This window comes from Toxotes jaculatrix, chromosome 5 (genome assembly GCF_017976425.1).
Source record: "Toxotes jaculatrix isolate fToxJac2 chromosome 5, fToxJac2.pri, whole genome shotgun sequence".
Classification (NCBI taxonomy): domain Eukaryota; kingdom Metazoa; phylum Chordata; class Actinopteri; family Toxotidae; genus Toxotes; species Toxotes jaculatrix.
In genome coordinates this window covers 24,415,343-24,434,891 of record NC_054398.1, presented here as the reverse complement: position 1 = coordinate 24,434,891, position 19,549 = coordinate 24,415,343, and the positions used below count along the sequence as shown (strand labels likewise).

General features: G+C 39.0%; 2 protein-coding genes across 2 annotated transcripts in view; both read left to right on the top strand.

Moving 5' to 3' along the window:
• The window catches only part of LOC121182342 (alpha-1,3-mannosyl-glycoprotein 4-beta-N-acetylglucosaminyltransferase C-like), a 28,474-nt gene extending 22,026 nt beyond the window's left edge, over positions 1-6,448 (top strand). The window contains exons 2-4 of the mRNA XM_041038793.1: positions 4,516-4,658; positions 4,790-4,937; positions 5,057-6,448. Coding sequence (XP_040894727.1) covers positions 4,530-4,658; positions 4,790-4,937; positions 5,057-6,225 — 1,446 coding nt within the window. The 5' untranslated portion in view covers positions 4,516-4,529 and the 3' untranslated portion in view covers positions 6,226-6,448. The remainder of the gene's footprint in view (positions 1-4,515; positions 4,659-4,789; positions 4,938-5,056) is intronic.
• A 3,173-nt stretch (positions 6,449-9,621) lies between these two features.
• rnf141 (ring finger protein 141) lies at positions 9,622-16,884 on the top strand. The gene is made up of 6 exons (XM_041038714.1): positions 9,622-9,792; positions 11,905-12,108; positions 13,842-13,950; positions 14,230-14,411; positions 15,099-15,206; positions 15,348-16,884. The coding sequence occupies exons 2-6, from the start codon at positions 11,972-11,974 to the stop codon at positions 15,496-15,498; spliced, it is 687 nt and encodes a 228-aa protein (XP_040894648.1). The 5' UTR covers positions 9,622-9,792; positions 11,905-11,971; the 3' UTR covers positions 15,499-16,884.
• Positions 16,885-19,549: the final 2,665 nt, after the last annotated feature.

Below are 19,549 nucleotides of genomic sequence, written 5' to 3'. Positions count from 1 at the left end.
TGAAACTGTTGCACATTTTACTGGTTCTTTCGTTATCATGAGATTATTTGAAATCAATCACACACTCACCATCCAAACTTGAAAAGACTGTTTTAATGCAGTCAGGGATCAATTTGATTTGACTCTTCACAGTAAAATATAAAATGGATTGTGGATACATTACTTCATAATGACCTCCTACTGTGGTTTGTTTCATCCTCAGGTTTTGGGGGTATTCTGTTAGTTTTTAAAACCGTCCCCTTGTATTTCGATCATCTAACATGCAACATACGGGACTAAAGCCTTCTGTATGAAAGGAATAATGTGGCTAAATGCCGTTTCTGATGGATTTCTTTACAGAGCTCGCAGCAGAAGCAGTAGCACATACAAACACCACATGGACAACCTAAAGTAAATTCATTATCAGCTTCAGATCATCTCTGTTGACTGAGTCAGTAATGTGAGCCAGCTGTCGTGTAGATTCATCACGGCCGAATCTCACAGCGCTTTGTCTCTGCAGCAACAAGTGTCCAATCCCTCTTCTTCTGTCTCCTGTCTTCATTTATTCCTGCTGAGCAGGCGTTTTCTGTTTCAGCATTTCATACAGTTACACACATTCCCAGGAGCCTCCCAGTACAACCATTGTCTCTTACTGGTTTGAGACTTTGCTGCTGCTGCTGCTGACACAAATGGGGATTAAGTGCCTTGCTGAAGGGCACCTTGATGGACGCTGTTGAATTTAAAGCATTGCTCGTTCATTTTCCGCAATCAGACTCTGCAACCCACCAGCCACAAGCCTGCCTCCTTTAACTTCCATTCAGGCTGCAGGCCTTCCATTTTCCAAATTACTGCTCAGATCAGACTTTTTAGAAGGCTGTTAATCTTCATTTTAGGATCTAGTAGCAATGGGAACTGTCAGGGATACTGAAAAAAATCCATGAATGAGCCGAAACAAACCAGGAGAAAATGCTTTTAAAGAAAGAAAATGCTTTTTTTAATGCATCTGAGTTTGTCCTGGTTGTTGTAACCATGTTTCAGCGGTGGCTTCTGTCTTTGTTGCATCTTAATGGGCTGAAAACACTGATATTAGATGATCCTGCAAAACACCGGATTATGTCCAATGGCAACTCTTTTAAAGGGCCATTCCACCAAATTTTGTATATAAAAATCAGTTTACGCATCATGGGGAGTACTGCCCAGCTTGTGAAAACAGTTATATAATAATAATAATCTTTCTGAGGTCTTAGAAAATATCCAATTGGGCTTGGATACTACAAATACATGACAGAAAGCCTGAGTTACAAACAGGGAGTACAGAGTTGTTTGTGGTGTGGGAGGATGTAGCTCCTTTCAACAACAAGTCAATTCAGAGTGCTTTACATAAAACATAAAAGGCAATAAGGAAACACACATATACATTTAAATAGGATTTGTCTGACTGTAAAATTGTAAGATAAAATAAGTTAAAACAGGAGGGTCTGTTAAAAGATGCAATAGAGGTTTTGGAGCTGTAATTATGCCTCTCCAAAAATGCACATCAACATCTGTGTGAATCTCCACTGAGCTGGTTGGTTGATTCATCTCCTGTCAGGAGTTGGATCCAAATTTAAAAAAACAAAAAACAAAACACAACCAAAAAGACACAGTCAGCTCTGGGCAGTTGTTCTCTTGTTGTCGGCATACTGGAACATTTTTAAAAAAAAGACAAAGAGCATGTTTTTTTTTTCCCCAGTCCCAGTTGTTCCTTGAAGTTACATCATAGAGAAATGTGAAGCTGTTGATTGCAATCATCAGTTATTCCTTCATTTCGTTTGATGTACTTTTATGTAGTTGAGTGGAGGAGAACACTGTGTGTTTCTGTCCCATGTGTAAATAAAAATTTTAATTAACTAAAACTAAAACTAAAAATATAATTTTTATCTAATCATTGACCCATTTGGGAAATCTTTTTGCACTTCCCATGCGGGGTCAACAGCTGAGGTTAGGGTTATGGCACGTAAAGCATGATGATATGGTTTGGATTAGGCAGCTAAAGTACTTTCCACCTCAGTTTCACTTAGTCCAGATCAGAACTGAAAGAAACAAGGCTGTACAGCTTTTTGCTTTTAAGACTGACTGACTGAAGAGAAGAAAATCAAGACCCTTTCAGCTGAATGTTTGACTGCGAGCAGCCTTAATGTGCAATTTAAGAGAGTAATTTAATAACATTTGCTGCAGTACGCCAACATCTTTGGACAATTTGCCCTTTACCAGCTAATATAATTTGTCCACAAGCCATTGTTGAACCTGAGTAGATGTAAATCCTGGAAATTTTAATGGAAAGAGAAATTGCATGTTTGAATCATCCGATTCAGTTTCATTTTTATTTACCTGTAACCCAGCACAGCCAAGCTTAAACTAATATTTAGTGTTGTTGTAATTCCCTCTTTCTGTGGAGTTTACATAAAACAGAAAATTATTGGACAGGGCAAATCTCCTCTTTTTTCTGTTCTGGAGTGGTTGTTTTTACTGAAGATAAACCATCTTACAGGACATATAACAATTTTTAATCCTGGAACTCATTAGTATTCCATTGTACCTGTTATTATTTTACTAGCTCTAATCTAAAATGACTTCAGATATAGAAATGAGCTCGGCGGGCAGACACACAGATAATTTTCTGAGGAAAAAAAAAACAAAAAACAACTTGGCAGAGGAGCATTTCAAACTAAAGCAAACAGGCCCAGCAAATGGTGCTTATTTATTCATAGATGTACCTTCATTTCCATATAAATGTACGTGACCTCTTGGAGGCTTGTTTGTTGTTTATATCCACTCAGAGAAAGCAAACAAAAATCTAATTTCTTAGCAGTATTTTCTCTCCCAGAGAGGCATGTGGCCATTATTTCGCCTTGTTAGATATTCTTTCGTCGTCCGATTTGTCGTCATCTGATCTGATTTCGCAGGCTGCCATCTCAAATAACGATGTGTGCATGTGTGGATGTGCTTTTCTGAGGACTTTCATAATATGGACTCACAGCTGTCATTGTGTTTCCACTTACTCTTGCCGCTTCATCTCTCAGGTGCCATCGTTTTTGTGACAGAAACACAAAATGGCTTTCTTCTCCGGCAGATGGCAGATGGTTTTCCCCCTAAAATGGAACTCAAGCAATGAATAACACAATGAATAATAAGTTGTTTATTGAGCTATAGCACCCAGCGGCAGGGGCACAGGCCTATGCTTAAATTGTCCCTGTCAATGTGGAGCTCATGGTTTCTCACATGGAAGGCTTAGTTTTGGTCTTACGCAACATCAGAAATAGGGAGAGTGTCATGGGATTGGTAGTTTTTTAGATGAGGTGCCAAGTAGGACAGGTAGCGAGCAGGGTAATTCTCTTTAGTTAAAGGACTCTCGACACGATGAGCAAATATCAAGCTGAACGAAGCTGAGAGCATTTGTTGTCTCTCCAGAAATGTCACTGGTGTTTATCAATATCTGAAACATCATCTGGCTCGTGTGACAGCTGCACACAAACTGAGCAGACGACTGACATTTCCCCTTGTGAGCAGTTAGATTAACGTCCAAAATGACTCATTATTAGCAATCACTTTGCTTAATGCAACGATAAACCTTGAAATCTGCCTTCTGTGTCTCTGCGTCAGTGCCGTTGGCCACATCTGTCATGCTCAGTACCTCATCATAACCCAATTAAAGATGAATGTCCATCCAGCTTTAGGATCGATTCTTCAGGGCTACAAAAGTGTGTAGGAGAACCTATAGTGGCCCTCAGGTAATGCAAAAAATGGGAAATGAACTCTCTAGATCCAGTGTTTGGTTTGTTTGTTCTGAGCTTGGTGGTGCGACATGGCCGGCTCTATGGAAGAGGAACCGCTCTCTGTGTAGATATGAAGGGTTCATTCTAAGCTAACAAAAACATAACTCATGACTGCGATTCCCCTCAATTATACTGAACGTTTTAGCATCTTTCAGCTTGTTATCTTGGTTTTCTGGCCCACAGTGTTACTTTCCTGCTTCAGTCTCAGTGGATGCATGGATAGGGAACTGCTTTCTAAAACGTTCATTCCGCTGCCTCGAGTGGCTACTTCTAATTAAAACTTTAGAAAACATTAAAAATGCTTGTTTTGCATGATTGATCAAGCATTGATCAAAATGCAGAGACATTCCTTTGCATGATGCCATTTTTTGCTTGATTAATCAGTTATTCTGCTATCAAAATTGTTGTAGTTTCTTTTCGAATTTGTTCATCACTATGATACTTTGCAGGGATCTTTTATCATTTTTTAGTTTCAGTGAAATGTCAGTTCTCCCCTGATAAGTGAGGCAAAACTGATTAATGCTTTTTGATTAAAGCAGGTGATGAGCTCTTTGTTATTCTAGTCACAGAAGTCTACCACTAATCTTTAATATCAATGTCATAACCTTAATGTCTACAGGGATCAGAAAAAAAAATATGTAGCTATCCATGTGTGCAAGCTCTCACACATTTTAATTTCCTTTTGATGACCAGCTTTCTGTTTGTCTCTGGCTTCCTGCAGTGAGAGTCGTGATCATGAGGCTGATGTGGAAGTCCGTGGACAAGATGAGGTGTTTCAGGAAACGATCCGTGTTCCCATTCCTCGGCTTCCTCATCACCTTTCTGCTTTTTTTCAACCTTTACATGGATGACGGATATGTGCTGGTGGGTTTTTTCTTGCCTTTGAGATGTATCAAATCATTATGGCGACGCTTGAAGGCTTTGAATGCCTCTGTCTGATTATTGCTCTTGGCGTTTTGCGTTTACGCCGTATGTGCTTGTTTTTGTAATTTTAGGAGGCAGAAAAAAGACAGCTGGGAGAGACACTGATGCATCCTGCAAACTCTGAAAGATACGTCCACACATTCAGAGACTTATCCAATTTCTCTGGGACCATTAATGTGACGTATCGCTATCTTGCAGGAATTCCTTTGCCACGCAAAAGTAGGTATTTCCACCAAGGTCATCCATCTTTGATGTCTTAACATATATAATCACAAACAACAAAATTGTTTCAGGATTTTGTTCCATAATGAAGTGACTAAAGTGATTTCTCTTCACAGAGTATCTTACCATCGGTTTGTCTTCTGTCAAGAGGAAAAAGGGGAATTATCTTCTGGAAACAATCAAATCCATCTTTGATCAGTCCAGTTACGAGGAACTGAAAGAGATTGTGGTTGTGGTCCACCTGGCCGACTTTGACCTGGTCTGGTGTGAAAACCTGGTGCAGGAAATCACCAGGAAGTTTGCTCACCACATCATAGCCGGACGCCTCCTTGTGATCCACACTCCAGAGGAGTATTACCCGTCTCTGGATGGGTTGAAACGGAACTACAATGACCCGGAGGACCGGGTCCGTTTCCGCTCTAAGCAGAACGTTGACTACGCTTTCCTCCTCAACTTCTGCACAAACCTCTCTCACTTCTACATGATGTTAGAGGACGATGTGCGCTGCTCCAGGAACTTCCTGACAGCGCTGAAGAAGGTGATCACCTCCAGAGAAGGTTCTTACTGGGTGATGCTGGAATTTTCTAAGCTGGGCTACATCGGAAAGCTGTACCACTCCAGAGACCTGCCTCGTCTGGCTCATTTCCTCCTCATGTTCTACCAGGAAATGCCCTGCGACTGGCTTCTCATCCACTTCAGGGGTCTGCTGGCCCAGAAGGACGTGATCCGCTTCAAGCCCTCACTTTTCCAGCACATGGGCTACTACTCTTCTTACAAGGGAGCAGAGAACAAGCTGAAGGACGATGACTTTGAGGAAGACTCCATTGACATTCCTGACAACCCTCCCGCCACCCTTCACACGAACATCAACGTCTTTGAAAACTATGATGCCACAAAGGCTTATAGTAGTATCGTTGATGAGTATTTCTGGGGGAAGCCTCCCTGCACTGGAGATTTCTTTGTCATAATATTTAATAAATCAACTAAAATCAGCAGAATTAAAATTGTTACAGGTACAGAGGATCGGCAGAATGACATTCTTCATCACGGAGCTCTGGAGGTGGGACAGAAGTCTGTGGAAACTAAACAGGGAAGGCAGTGCACATCCTACATCACATTAGGGGAGTTTAAAGGTGGAAACATTGAGGTTACCAATGTGGACCACAAGATCGGCTTTGACATCGAGTGTGTACGAATAGTTGTTACTGCCAGTCAGAAAGAGTGGCTCATCATAAGAACTATCAGTTTATGGACCACACAGCCAGTGAGTCAGCTAAAGAAGTAACAGAGGACGTTTTTAAATTATCATCTTTATGTACAGTATTAATTATGGATGCAGTTGCCACAGATTCACTTTCAACTTCTGCTGTTTACTGAAAATGATCCATATTTTCATGGGTTTTTAAGAGATCTACTGTGTGTTTTCAGTGTGATGTATTAAAACAACTAATCTGTACAGTATGAAGCCTTTATACTTATGTTCATTTTCACAAAATCTGTATATAAAATTGTTCATACCTGTCTAATATCTTTTTTCCTGCTTGCTAAGAACTTAAAGGGGATTTTCCCAGAATCTAAGCTAAAAAACAGTGAACTTACCTCATATAAATGTGTTGTTTTCTTAGTTCAGACATATATTTTTAAAGACTGGTTCCAGACCTCTTGAATCAATGCCCACACTCGGGTCTGCACCCAGACTCAATTAATGGATAGCTGCCTTTCATACACTGTTTCTAAGTGTGAAATGAATGAGGATGGATTCAGTGCTGCACTAAACAACTGTTTTCAATCTAAACAATATATTAACATTTCTATGTTAATGTATGTTGTGAGTGAGAATTTGAGTAACTGAGGTTGATCAGTCGGACGTTCCATCTTCCATCCAAAAAAAATCAAGCCCTTTAACCAATTCAAGAAATGAAATGACTAGTTATTAGCTAGCCATTCATTTCTTGAACTGGGTAAAAGAAAAAGCATTCAACTGTGTGAGGTGACTTTCTTTCTTTCTCCTACAAATCAACAATGAAATGGCAATAATTACTTGATTCCTTAATGAGCGGAACTAAGTGAATCAGCTGGATTTCATTAATGTGCTGCTGGATTGTGTCAACATCCTTAACATCTTAGAATTTTACACACACATATTTATATTTATATTTATATTTATATTTATATTTATATTTATATTTATATTTATATTTATATTTATATTTATATTTATATTTATTTATGGGCTTCAGATTTAATTCCTATTCTATATTGGTATTCTTTGCTGCCATCTGCTGGTTACAGCTTGACACAGAGGGAACCTTATTTTTTAGCAACTAAATCGAGTTCTAGTTGTGTGAATGTAATAAAATGTCCTGATTATTGGATATAGGTGTAACAAGACATCATAAAAATATGTATAAATTGTAAGGAAATTTTTATGAACACACTGTTACAATACCTGCAAATTATTACTTCATACAAAGACTGTTAGGTACTTGTAACTGGTGATGTCATAATATTGATCACCGGGCCACTGTGATATGAGATCAGTGTAATTGCCCAATAACACAAGTCAGAAGACATAAGATATAAGATATAAGATATAAGATATAAATATATAAATACAAATTATATTTCATAACTTATTACAGAAAGTGGACATGTTATCTCATTTTAGCAGTTATTACATTTAGATGTTCAACTAAATTTATCTTAACTTCAATTGAAACTACTTATTATTTCACATTAACCGTGTTTTTATTTTATTTTTTTATAAAAAAAATTAATTAACATATTTATTACAAAATACTTATTACATTTTATGTCAGCAGTTACTAAATCTGACTTCATTTTATGTATCTGAAATTGAGGATGAAATTCATGTCACTTCATGTCACTGGGATGAGTAGACATACAGCTGTTTTTGGGTCACACCCCTTGTGTCAAGTCAAGTTAGTTTTATTTATATTTGCCCCAAATCACAAATTTACCTTAAAGGGTGTTACAATCTGTACAGCAGGGGTCAACAATTAGAAACAACCAGGGGCTGGCTATTTTTTTTCAGTGCTGTATACACTGGGGAGATTAACATCAATTTACTGACTTTTTATTATATAATTTGATTCATTTGAAAATAAACCTGATTTATGAAGCAGCTTTAGAAGAGTATCTGATGGCAGATGTAATACAGTAATTACCAACAGTAAATTTGTGCTTTTTGATAAACAGCAACTGATATATAAACTCATTTGCCATCATGTCTAAATATTCAGTGTTATATTTATTGTGATTTACATTTATGTTTACATTTTGTTTTTTATTATTTTTACCTTCAGATTATTTAAGAAGAAGCATGTAAAGGTTTTATTGTAAACTATGTAAGTACAAAAAAATACACAAAAAACACTGTAATGAAAAGAGAAAAAAAAATCCTGAGTAAGAGCAACAGATGAGGGATATCTCTTCCAGCATGGACAAACATGCAGCAGATGTTGTTTGTCTGGAGTAAACAGAAATAACGACAGTTAAATTACAATATAGAGCTGAATGACAATATTAGGTAAATAAGCCGATATGTGTGTGTGTGTGTGTCTCTTCAGGTCTGAGAGCGTTACAGGTGTCACCTGTGCTGCAGGCTCTGCTCTGTATGAGTCCCCTTCAGGTTTTGTGTTTGCCAGTAAATAACAGATGGCCTGGCTACAGACAGAGCCAAACCCAAAATGAGATTTTGGGTGAAAAACAGACTTTTCACCAGAGAACTAAGTTCATTCAACTTCTCTAACTCTGTTACAATGACACTCCATTGGGTTGTATCAGAGGTTAATCTGCTCCTTTTCTTTTTCTTTAATCATCATATAAGCAACCTGAGTTTTCATTTTAGAGGCTGCCTTCTTGGGTGTTCTTGTACATTTCAGTTCATACACATTTCAGATTTTCTTTTCCTTTTACTCCCTGATGTCTTCCTCCTGAATATATATCCTGAATATATCTTATCTTATTATATATTATCCTCCTTATACCTGTCCCCAGGTGGCCACTTCTTCTCTCCTGCCCTCCAGTCAAATGCAGTTTCCCTCATTCCATTTCTCTGCTCATTATACTGTCTACTTCTTTTTGTTTTTTTTTACCTACTGCCTCCCAGATCTCCTGTAGTTACGTGTATTCAGATCTAATCTCCCATCATCTTTCTCCTGCAGTTCAAAAAAGGATAGTAAACTAAATCAAGAAGAACAACAAAACCATTATTTCTGAAAAGCATTCCCTTGTCATCATCATACAGTGTGTATCTATTTGGTACCACAGTATGATATCATGATATATAATTAAGATCATGCAATAAAGGAGAGATTTTGTGGACTAACAGTCAACCAACCAGTATCTTTGTTCTGTTGATGGATCATAAATTAATTGGTTGGATTTGGGGGGAAAAAAACATTGTTCAGTTTATATTTTAAGGTATAAAGTGATTAGTGAAGGACTGAGTTCCAAAATATTTTAATTATTAGCTCTGATAAACCTGATGTCTTGACTGGTTGCTAGTTAACAAGGCAACAGTCTGTGTCTTACTACATTTCCTGAGTGTTTTGATTATTTAATTTAGTGGGAATTGTCCTTTAAACAGCCACGTCTGTTGCAGTATTTCCGTAAATGGTAAAGTGACGTACCCTGCAACGTCATCAAGCGGCGAGCGTGTAGCGTCAACCGAAACAGACGCTAAGAGCAAAGCTAATGGTGAACTTCTGCCTCTGATGTTGACGCTTTGGTGAGGAGCCTGATTTTCTGTCATCACGCCACAGAGTCACCTTTACCTTTCTTATCTTCACCTGGACGCCGGCTCTTCCTCCCTGTGGCTCGTTGACCGGTGAGTTACGTGACAAATAACGCTGCTCTCGGTTAGCAAACTGTTGTCGCTGCTGCTATGGCAGGCACGTCGTGTTTGACTTGAGGCTCAGTGCAGGAATATGTTTTAAGTAAATTATGTATTTTAAAGAGTCATTTTAATGTCGGAAAGCCAGAATAGTGCTCTTGTTATTCACTGCGTGAATACCGTATCTAAAGTCCGCAGCGTTAGCTTCCCGGTCATTTGGACTCTGTTATATAATGCTAATAAGTACGCTAATGCAGCTCAGGTTCCCTTCCTGCCAGTTTAAATTTTAAATCAAGATAGGGTTTTTGCTGATATGTGATGTCTCATCCCTGTAGGAGTGTTGCACAGGCTCAACTGTTGCTGCTGCTGCAGGTCTGGTTTGTTGACTTGTCAGGGTTTGTTTGTTTTTTAACAGTAGTTCCTATTCCTGTCTGAGTAATAGTTTTATTTTGACAAATTTATGTAGTTTTAATATTATATTGCATCACCTGCTTGCTGTAGAATCAGTCTCTCATGTTTTGCATATGTACGCTTACCAAGCACGTTATTATTACAGGTCAGGTGCTTCAGTTACTGTTCACATAAAACATCAGAACGAGGAAATGTGACCTCAGTGACCGTGGCATGATTGTTGATGCCAGACGGGGTGGTTTTGAGGATTTCGGAAACTGCTGATCTGCTGGGATTTTCACACACTACAGTCTCTGAAGTTTACTCAAAATGAAGCCAAAGAAAATGTGCGGTAGCTCAGATAAACTCTTTACAACTGTGGTGAACAGAAAAGCATCACATCCAGCCTTACCACGTCTGGTTCCACTTCTGTCAGCCAAGAACAGAAATCTGAGGCTGCAGTTTTCACATACCCAGCAAAACTGGACAGCTGAAGACATTAAAAAACGCAGCCTGCTCTGATGAATCTGGATTTCTGCTGAGGCTGTAGATGGTAGGGTCAGAATTTGGTGTCAACAGAATGAATCCATGGACCCAACCTGCCTCATGTCAACAGTCCAGGCTGGTGGTGGTGGTGTAATGGTGCGAGAAATATTTTCTTGGCACACTTTGCCCCTGTTAATACCAATCAATCATGGTTTGAATGCCACCGCCTCTCAAAGTATTGTAGCTGACCGTGCTCATCCCTTCATGGCCACAGTTTATGTTTCCAGTGGTATCTTCCAGCATAATAATGCTCCATGTCACAAAGCAAAAGTCATTCAAACTGGTTTCAGCTGGTTTGAACATGACAGTGAGTTCAGTGAACTTCAGTGACTTCCCCAGTCTCCAGATCTGTGCAGCTGACAAATCTGCAGAAATTATGTGATGCAGTCATGTCAACATGGACCAGAATCTCAAAGGAAAGTTTCCAGCATCTTGTGGAATCCATGCCAGAGCAAATCAAGGTTGTTTTGAGAGCAAAGGGAAGAGCTACCCAGTATTGGCATGGTGTTCCTAATAAGGTGCTCGGGGAGTGAAAGTGAAAGTGGCCTTCGAGGCCTCTGGTAACATTAAAATGATTTCTACGAGAGGCAATAACTGAGTTCAACTGAGACTAAATCACAACTGCTGATGGCAGAGCAGTCGGGTTTATAAGAGCATGTTTTAGACCTTTTCACCCTTATGTTGTCCAGTGCACTTTTGGCCAAGGAATCTTAATTCTGCAGTATTCGTATTTTACTGATGTACTTCCAACTTAGTTACTTTCACTTCTAGGTGTTGTCCTCATACCTTTCTATAATGTTGTGTATTCTCTCAATACAAGGCAACAGAACTGGCGTGTGTACTGTAAAGTACAGTTTATTTTGTTTCCATCAGAAAATTGTAAAGTAAATAATCAGGTCTTATATGTGTCTAATACAGTATTGATTACTGTCTGTTAATTTGCCTCCTCTGTTTTTTAAGTGATGTCAGACTAAACCACAGATTAGATTCAACTTTACTGTCATTGCACAAACTAAATGAGACATGATACAGTTCAGCATCTAACCAGAAGAGCAAAACAGGTAAAAAAAAAAATGCACTGTTATGAACATATATAAATATTGGTTATCACAAACAAGCAGTCCAAACCAGGTTGCAAAAACTGATTTTAAACTGTTAATTTCCCTCCAGGTTCTGCAGAACTGAATGAGGTGCGGTCTTCTGCCGGTGCCGTTTTGTAAGTGCTGCTGCTGCCGGGATGGGCCAGCAGATCTCAGGTCAGGCGGTGATGACCCGTCTGCCTGAGAAGCTGGTGAAACATGTCGGGCTGGTGCGCGACAGCAGCTACCTCACCTACGAGGAGTTTCTGGCGAGAGTGTCCGAACTTAACGACGTGTAAGTCTCAGTCTGTTGAGGACACGTAGCTGTTCAGTAGACAAATAAATATCTGTTAGTAATGATGGATGCTTAATCCTTCAAGCATACAGCTGTAATTCAGTAGAGGTGCAGCTGAATAAACAGGACAAGGTTGTTTTGATCTAATTACAGTGTGAGGAATGTAAAGATAGACCTATAGATAGGCCTGAACCTGAATGTTTAGTAATTATTTTTCGGTTGGTGTAGTTTAAACTGTTTCAATTGAGAGCTGAACTGCAGAACTGCAGCACTATTCCATCATCCAGGATTCGGCCCGTTTTATTCCCGAGGCCCATTAGACCCTGCTTCTGCCACTTTAATTTTAGCTCACTAGCTCTCAGAGATAGTGACAGGGATGCAGGATAATGTGCTTAAAGCGAGTTTGTCTCAGCTGTTTCAAAAAAACTCAATATTATGAAATGAAACACGAAAAATAAATCTGTTCATCCATCCATTTGCTGTGCCCACTTATCCTTGAGCTTGACACTTGAGTATTCAGACCCTTTACTTTTTGCGCAGTTTATTGTCTTGTAGCTCTAATTGTAAATGGATAAAATTGCACATCAGTCTACACTCAATAATCCATAACGACCAAGTGAAAACATCTCTTTAGAAACTGAAATCTCTCATTTACAAAAGTACTCAGACCCTTAATCCAGTACTTTGTAAAAGCCGTTATTTGGCAGCGGTTACTGTTTCCAGTCTTCTTGGTTAAGTCTCGACAACCTTTGCACATCTGAATTTGGGCAGTTTGTCCCATTCTTCCTGGCAGATCCTCTCATGCTCTGTCAGATTGGATGGGAGGCGTCTGTGAAGTGCCATCTTCAGGTCTCTCCACAGATGTTCTCGGGGCTTTGGCTGGGTCACTCAAGGACAGCCAGAGACTTGTCCCGGCTGGCTGTATACTTCAGATCACTGTCATGCTGAAAGCTGAATGGTTGCCACATGCACAGGTTTTCTTCAACAACCTCTCAGCATTTGGCTACATTCATCTTTCCCTCAGTTCAGACCACTCTGCCTGTCCCTGCTTCTGAGAAGCCCCCCCAGTAGGATAATGATGCCACCACCATGCTTCACTGTAGGCGTGGTATTAGCCAGGTGATGAGCAGTGCCTGGTTTTCATCAAGTATAGTGTTTGGAGTTCTAGGAAGAGCCATGGTGGATCCAAACTTCCTCCATTTCACAGTTATTGAGGCCACTGTGCTCCTGGTAGCTCTCAAAGCTTTAGAAATGGTATTATACTCTTCCCCTGATCTATGATACAGTTTTATCATGGAGGTCTACAGAGGGTTCCTTGGACTTCACGGTTTGGTTTCTGCTGATCTGCAAAATCAGGATCTGACTCATTAGACTATATACTGTAAATTTCCAGTGCTTTGCATTTTTAATGAGTGTGCCAGCAGTCAAAGCACAAGCAAACACTGAATACAAATCAGTGGAAATAACTGGAATAGTCGTAGCAATGAAAATACTGTTTTAGGGTAGATTTTCCAATCTAACATTCAGCGTGACCACAGATGTACTTAAAATTTAATAAACTTAGCATTAAATACGGCAGTATTTCAAAAACTGGACCTTACTTTGTGTGTGTTTGCATGTGTTGCTGTGTTCATACGAAGTCCTGTTTACTACTGTAGCAAACAGCAGTGAAAACGGTGCAGGAAGGTTATTGAGTTGAATGAACCCTCTCTTCTCTGCTGGATCTTTCTCAGTACGGCCAAGCTAGCTGCTGGACAGCAGAAACACCTGCTGTTTGAGGTGCAGCCAGGATCCGATGCCACAGCCTTGTGGAAGGTGGCTGTCAGGATCGTCTGTACCAAGGTGAGACCAGATACCCTTTTACTCACACATCACGTGCCAACCCGAGCATCTGTCTGCACCTTTTGATTTTGTGTCAGAGAAAGAAACAGATGTCTGTGAAACCACACACCTGCAAACCTGTGAGAGAAAGTGAGCACTGCCTCACTTTCTATTCCTTCACTTTCTGTTGTGTTTAATAGGGTTAGACAAATGTATCAGTTTGGAAATAGACCTGTATCAGGCAGTAAACTACACCAGCGTGTCATGTGAGTCATGTCATTGCCTTTGTCCTCCCCCCAGATCAACAAGGAGAGCGGTATGGTGGAAGCATCACGCATCATGAACCTGTACCAGTTCATCCAGCTGTACCGAGACATCACCAGTCAGGCTGCTGAGGTTTTGTCTGCTGAGGGTGCCACCGAGGGCCCGTCCGCCCAGCTCCCCTCCACAGACTCCTGCCAGGCCAGCATGTGGATGGGCAGGTTGGTTCCCATGACATGTAATCCTAATCAAAGACCCCATAGTACAGTGTTTCGCTCAGTGCATAGTTTTGACATAGAACTATTTGATTTACATTCAGATCAAAGACTCTTTGTGAACATAATTAAGACATAAGGTGCTGAATACATTGCAGTACATTTTATAAGAGTTTGAACCAGCAGTTCAAAGACTAGTGACCAAAAACTATCTTGGTACTGGGGTTCACACTTACTGTCCTGTCTGTACAACTATGACATGATGATTCCAGATAGAGCTGGACTAGTCAGTATTTTTATTGACTAATTGACAATGTGTAATGTGAAATGGGTTGCTCACAGTGACAGAGATAATTATTAGCAACTCTAAGCTTTGAGTCTTTTTCAGTTTTAGCTCATGTTTTTTGGTTTTCTGGTCTTTTCTCAGCCACAGATGTTTTTTTTTTTTTCCTACTCGTCACAGGCGGCAGGACATCTGGAAAACAGGAAAAGATGGTTCTAGGTTGCCCCAGAGGCAGCTTAAATTAGGAATTTTACAACAAAATTTTCAGTAGAATAACTGCTTATTCCAGAAAATGGCAGGCTGAGGGGCTATCATGTCTAAATCCTCATACATTTTTATAACACTCAAAGATATCTTTCTCAGGCAACTTGACTGAACGCTGAAGCCTTTGTGTTTGTGTTTCTGTGCAGAGTGAAGCAGCTGACTGATGAGGAGGAGTGCTGTATCTGCATGGACGGAAAGGCCGACCTTATCCTGCCCTGTGCACACAGCTTCTGTCAGAAGTGCATTGACAAATGGTAAAATGATTGAGGCTTGAATTTGGTTCAATAATGAATCTATTACTTCATGAATCATTTAAATTTTGCCACAGAAAAGTTTCTGTCTCCCGCGAAACACACACCAGCTGGTAATTATTACACTCTCTTCTGTTTCTTTAGGAGTGGGCAGAGCCGAAACTGTCCGATATGTCGCCTGCAAGTGACTGCTGCCAATGAATCGTGGGTAATGTCTGATTTCCCCACAGAGGACGACATAGCTGGCTACATCCTCAACTTGGCTGATGAGGCAGGCCACCCACACAGGCCTTAACACGCAGCGCACTGAGCCAATTATATAACAAAGGAAATCGGCCCGTACCAAGTAGACTTTGCAACACAAAATGTCACTTTCACTGAAGAGGAGATTTTTTTTTTCTTTAAAAGCTAGTAACGCAGAAGAAACCAGCATGGTTTCCTAATCTGTATGTTCTTAATGATAGGTTTGGAACATGAAAACAGTAACACTTAATTTTACAGGTCCCTATTTTACATCTGATTTCCTGGAAACCTTTGACATAATTTCCTCAATCATTGGCTGGTATTTAACTGTAAATTACAAGGATACTAAGGAAGGGGTTAGTTGCCACCACTGTCTTCATTCCCCTTTTAATTAGTACAAAATTGCGAAGTTCATTGTTTGAAGGGTTTCTTCAGAATATCTTTATAAGTTAAACCAGCTAATTTTAAGGAAAGTTTCTAGGAAATTAGCTGGAAAATACAAATGAAACCCTGTCTCTTTCAGTCCTAAAACTCCCAGGATGCTCTTTGTAACCCACGTATTGTAGATGTGGTGCTTTATGGGAACTGTGTGTGATAATATGTTGTATGAAGTGAAAATTCAGTATTTGTAGTATGCTATAATAAATTATAATCTTTTAATTTAACACAGAATAACCAGAAGTACAGCTCTTACAGTATGTTTTGGGTGATTTAACCAACATGGGAGGAAAAGAGGCAAAGACCTGATTTGGGACAAAACACAAACTGTATAATATGATTCCTGATCCAAGCTGAAGTTGCCTTTGACTATATTAAACATATTATATTAAAATTTAGAGGAATAGTCTAGCATTTTGGGAAATATTTGCTTCCTGTCTGCAAGTTAAATGAGAAGATTGAAACTGCTCTCAGTCTTCTCATTTAACTCTCATGCAGAAAGTGAATAAGCACATTTTCCAAAATGTAGAACTTCTGCTTCAAGTGCAAATCTAAGACACCAAACACACACTGTTTATTCCAGAGTATCTGGTCAAACTGTAAAGCCAAGGTTATTTTCCTTATCTAAAGCTGTTCTATAGTCTGTGCAATATAACCCTGCATGTTTATATCCCACATGACATGCCTTATGAGCCGTGTTATGTGAACATGTTATAAACTGATGCTCTGATCCACTGCAGGCCTGACGTAGTGACTGATACTCTTCGGGTTGTACAGAACTAATTAGTTTTATATGATTTTACTGACTTGGCTTGCTGTGGTGTCATCTTTACTGGTGGAAATAACCACTATTTATTATCTGTGCTGTTCTCATCTTTTAATTTTTTTAAATATATTTTTTTCCGTTCCTTAATTGTATTAAGATTATTTTAATCTGATTGCTGTAGAAGTACTGAAGTACTGTAGTTCACACTCCCCAAATAGACATTCTTGTCTTTGCTTTGCTCTGCTTTGTCTTGCCATTAATTCAAGATAACTGATTTATTGAGATAGGCAGCTTCTCAGTCACAACTGGCCTCATGTAGGTTTCCACTTAAATAGAATTTAAAGCCACAAAAATAGTTTTATTTTAAATAAGTATTTCTGTCCTGGTTTCCAGATTAAATAAATCACATGCAGCATCTTTGGTTTAAGTGGACCTGGTTGTGATTTATGTGAACTGGATCCATGCTTAAGTATTTCATGAAATGTGAATATGTATTAACCTTAATTTTCAGTAGTGATAAATTTTTATTTTTACTAAAATCTAATGCTTCATTTAAAGTTGTAGAGATATGAATTGCTAATTCAGCTTTTGATGCGTGACACTGAGTGAGTTAATCAGCTTTGTGTTTGATCACTTTCATTTATTTTAAAAATGTTTTCCCAGTATGAGACAATAACTCCACAATTATTCCAAAAATGTACCATAAGCCGTTAAATTTTACACAGTAGTCATTTAATGAGAAGCTTTTTGATTTCTGTTCTGTTAACAGACCATAAACATGAAATGCTTTTAAACCAAACGTAATTTTTGGTTGTCAATGGTGACAAGTTGCACTTTGAAACTTCAATGTAGCTTGCTTGGTGTTTGTGCACTACAACAACAGATGATTTTATCTTTGTGGTGGAAAATATTATGTGACACTGTCCAGGAAGCTTTTTGCAAGAGTTTGATTAGAGGCAGTCTGATCTAGTGGCCTCATGACTGCATGGTCCATTGTAAACTTATTACACATTTGATATTTAAAGAATGAGAAAATGTTGAATTTCAGTCCAAGGCCACTTTTCATAATAGACCACTATAAAGCATCTGATCCTACATACACATCTTGTATGTAAATGCTTCTGATCATACCCTAAGGACACAAATTGCTGTGTAATGTAATGTTGCAACCTTAAGGTGGTAGCATTATCCTGAATTTCTACTGACGTGAGTCCTGGTATTATTGAAGGCATTTTAATTACAGAACTGAATGGAAGGAGGTGTACTAAAATTGAATTTCTTTGCATTGTAGTATTCCAAATAAAGAGATACTCACTTTTTGCACTTTAAAGCCTTTGTGTGCTGATGGATTTAAAGGTTGACACCACCCTGATACCTCCAGCTCCTTTTGCATTTCTGTGAAGACATGTTGTATAACTGACCATATAAAAACAATTTATCCATCCCATTTAAACATGCAAAGGAAATCTTATGCAATAAAAACCTGAATGCTGTCATGTACCAGTGATGTAACATTAAAGCTATGTACTAAATAGTTTTTCATCATTATTTTAATCTTTTTATTTCATCCATCCTTTCAGCCCTATACTGTTCTATGATGAATACATTTTTAGAACAGTAATAATCTTCACATGGAATAAAATCCAGGGCCCTGGTATTTTCTAATCATGATTTTGATATTTGCGTTCACAGTCCTCTTGGATTCACTGTAAATATATCAGATGGTATTTATCGACCCTGGGAAATAACTCCAGAAAAGTGCAGTCAATGGGTAAGTGTAGCACTTACGGACGGATGAGAACTGAGGAGAAGAAAATAGTATTTATAACAAATAACACGTACAAATGGTGGTTTTGTAGAGTAGATTGTTGTGATACCGCCTCTGGGCGTCAGTGGCACGAATGAGCGACGTCATGACCGGCAGACGAAGAAGAAATTATGCGCCATCTTGATTTTAGTTGAGTGGATTTGATTTAGATTGCAGTTCAGTTCCCGCGCTTACACCCATTTGACAAGTTTATTTACACCTGACTGGTCGCTGAGGAGTTAAATTCCCCTCTGTGTAGATCGTATTTTAAATATTCTTCTTTCATGAAAGTTTATGAGCTCCGAATATGTGAAACGAGTGAGCTAACTGACACAGCAACACATGACCATGATATGTATAACGGTTAAATCAAGCTAACAGCTGCTAGCTCTGACAATAACCTGTGGCTCATTGACATCGTCGCGGAGGGACTGTGGTGTTGTCGGCGCCGCTGTTGGTCAGTGACATTAACTTGTTAACTGGTAGCAAGCTAACTACTACAAAGCTAGCAAACTGCAGGAACTTCCAGTTGTGTTTTAGGCCGCAGAGAGTGTACATAGAAATGTTAGCGTGTAAAGAACTGAAACATGATTCACCTGTCAAACCAGTCGCCAGTAAAGTTTTGGTTTAACTGACAGTTTTTCGTTATCTCGTTTAGGACATTTTATCTGGTTTCAGCCACCTCAGAGCTAACCCGAGTAAGGACTCCGCTGGAAAGTCGTCCGCCTAAAGTCTGGTTACTTCTGGTAAGTAAATTTATGTTTACAAGAAGAAATATGTTTTTACGATATCTTCCTGACGTTTCATTGTGATAAGGTTAGGTAGCTCAAAAACTCAAATCTTCTCGAAGCAGAGTCTTGTCAGAGTTGGCTTGTCGGGGGTAATCTAATCTAGATTTAATAAATCTAAGAATAATGTTTTTTGATTTGGGCATGGTCCAAGGTGTTCTGGATTTGGAAAAAAAAAGTTAAATTTCCCCTTATTTTTTTTTATTCAGCATTGTGTAGTAAAACTTCCTGTAATCAGGATTTCTGCATAGTTTAGTACCTTTTTCATGGTAATACTATCCAAAGTATGAAAGTTATCTGTAAA

What these genes read in the sequence shown, in the direction of transcription:
- rnf141 (XM_041038714.1), top strand. Translation starts at nt 11,972, where the DNA reads ATGGGCCAGCAGATCTCAGGTCAGGCGGTGATGACCCGTCTGCCTGAG. An exon ending in TCAGGATCGTCTGTACCAAG is followed by an intron (nt 13,951 to 14,229) that starts GTGAGACCAGAT and finishes TCCTCCCCCCAG; the next exon opens with ATCAACAAGGAGAGCGGTAT. An exon ending in GCCAGCATGTGGATGGGCAG is followed by an intron (nt 14,412 to 15,098) that starts GTTGGTTCCCAT and finishes GTTTCTGTGCAG; the next exon opens with AGTGAAGCAGCTGACTGATG.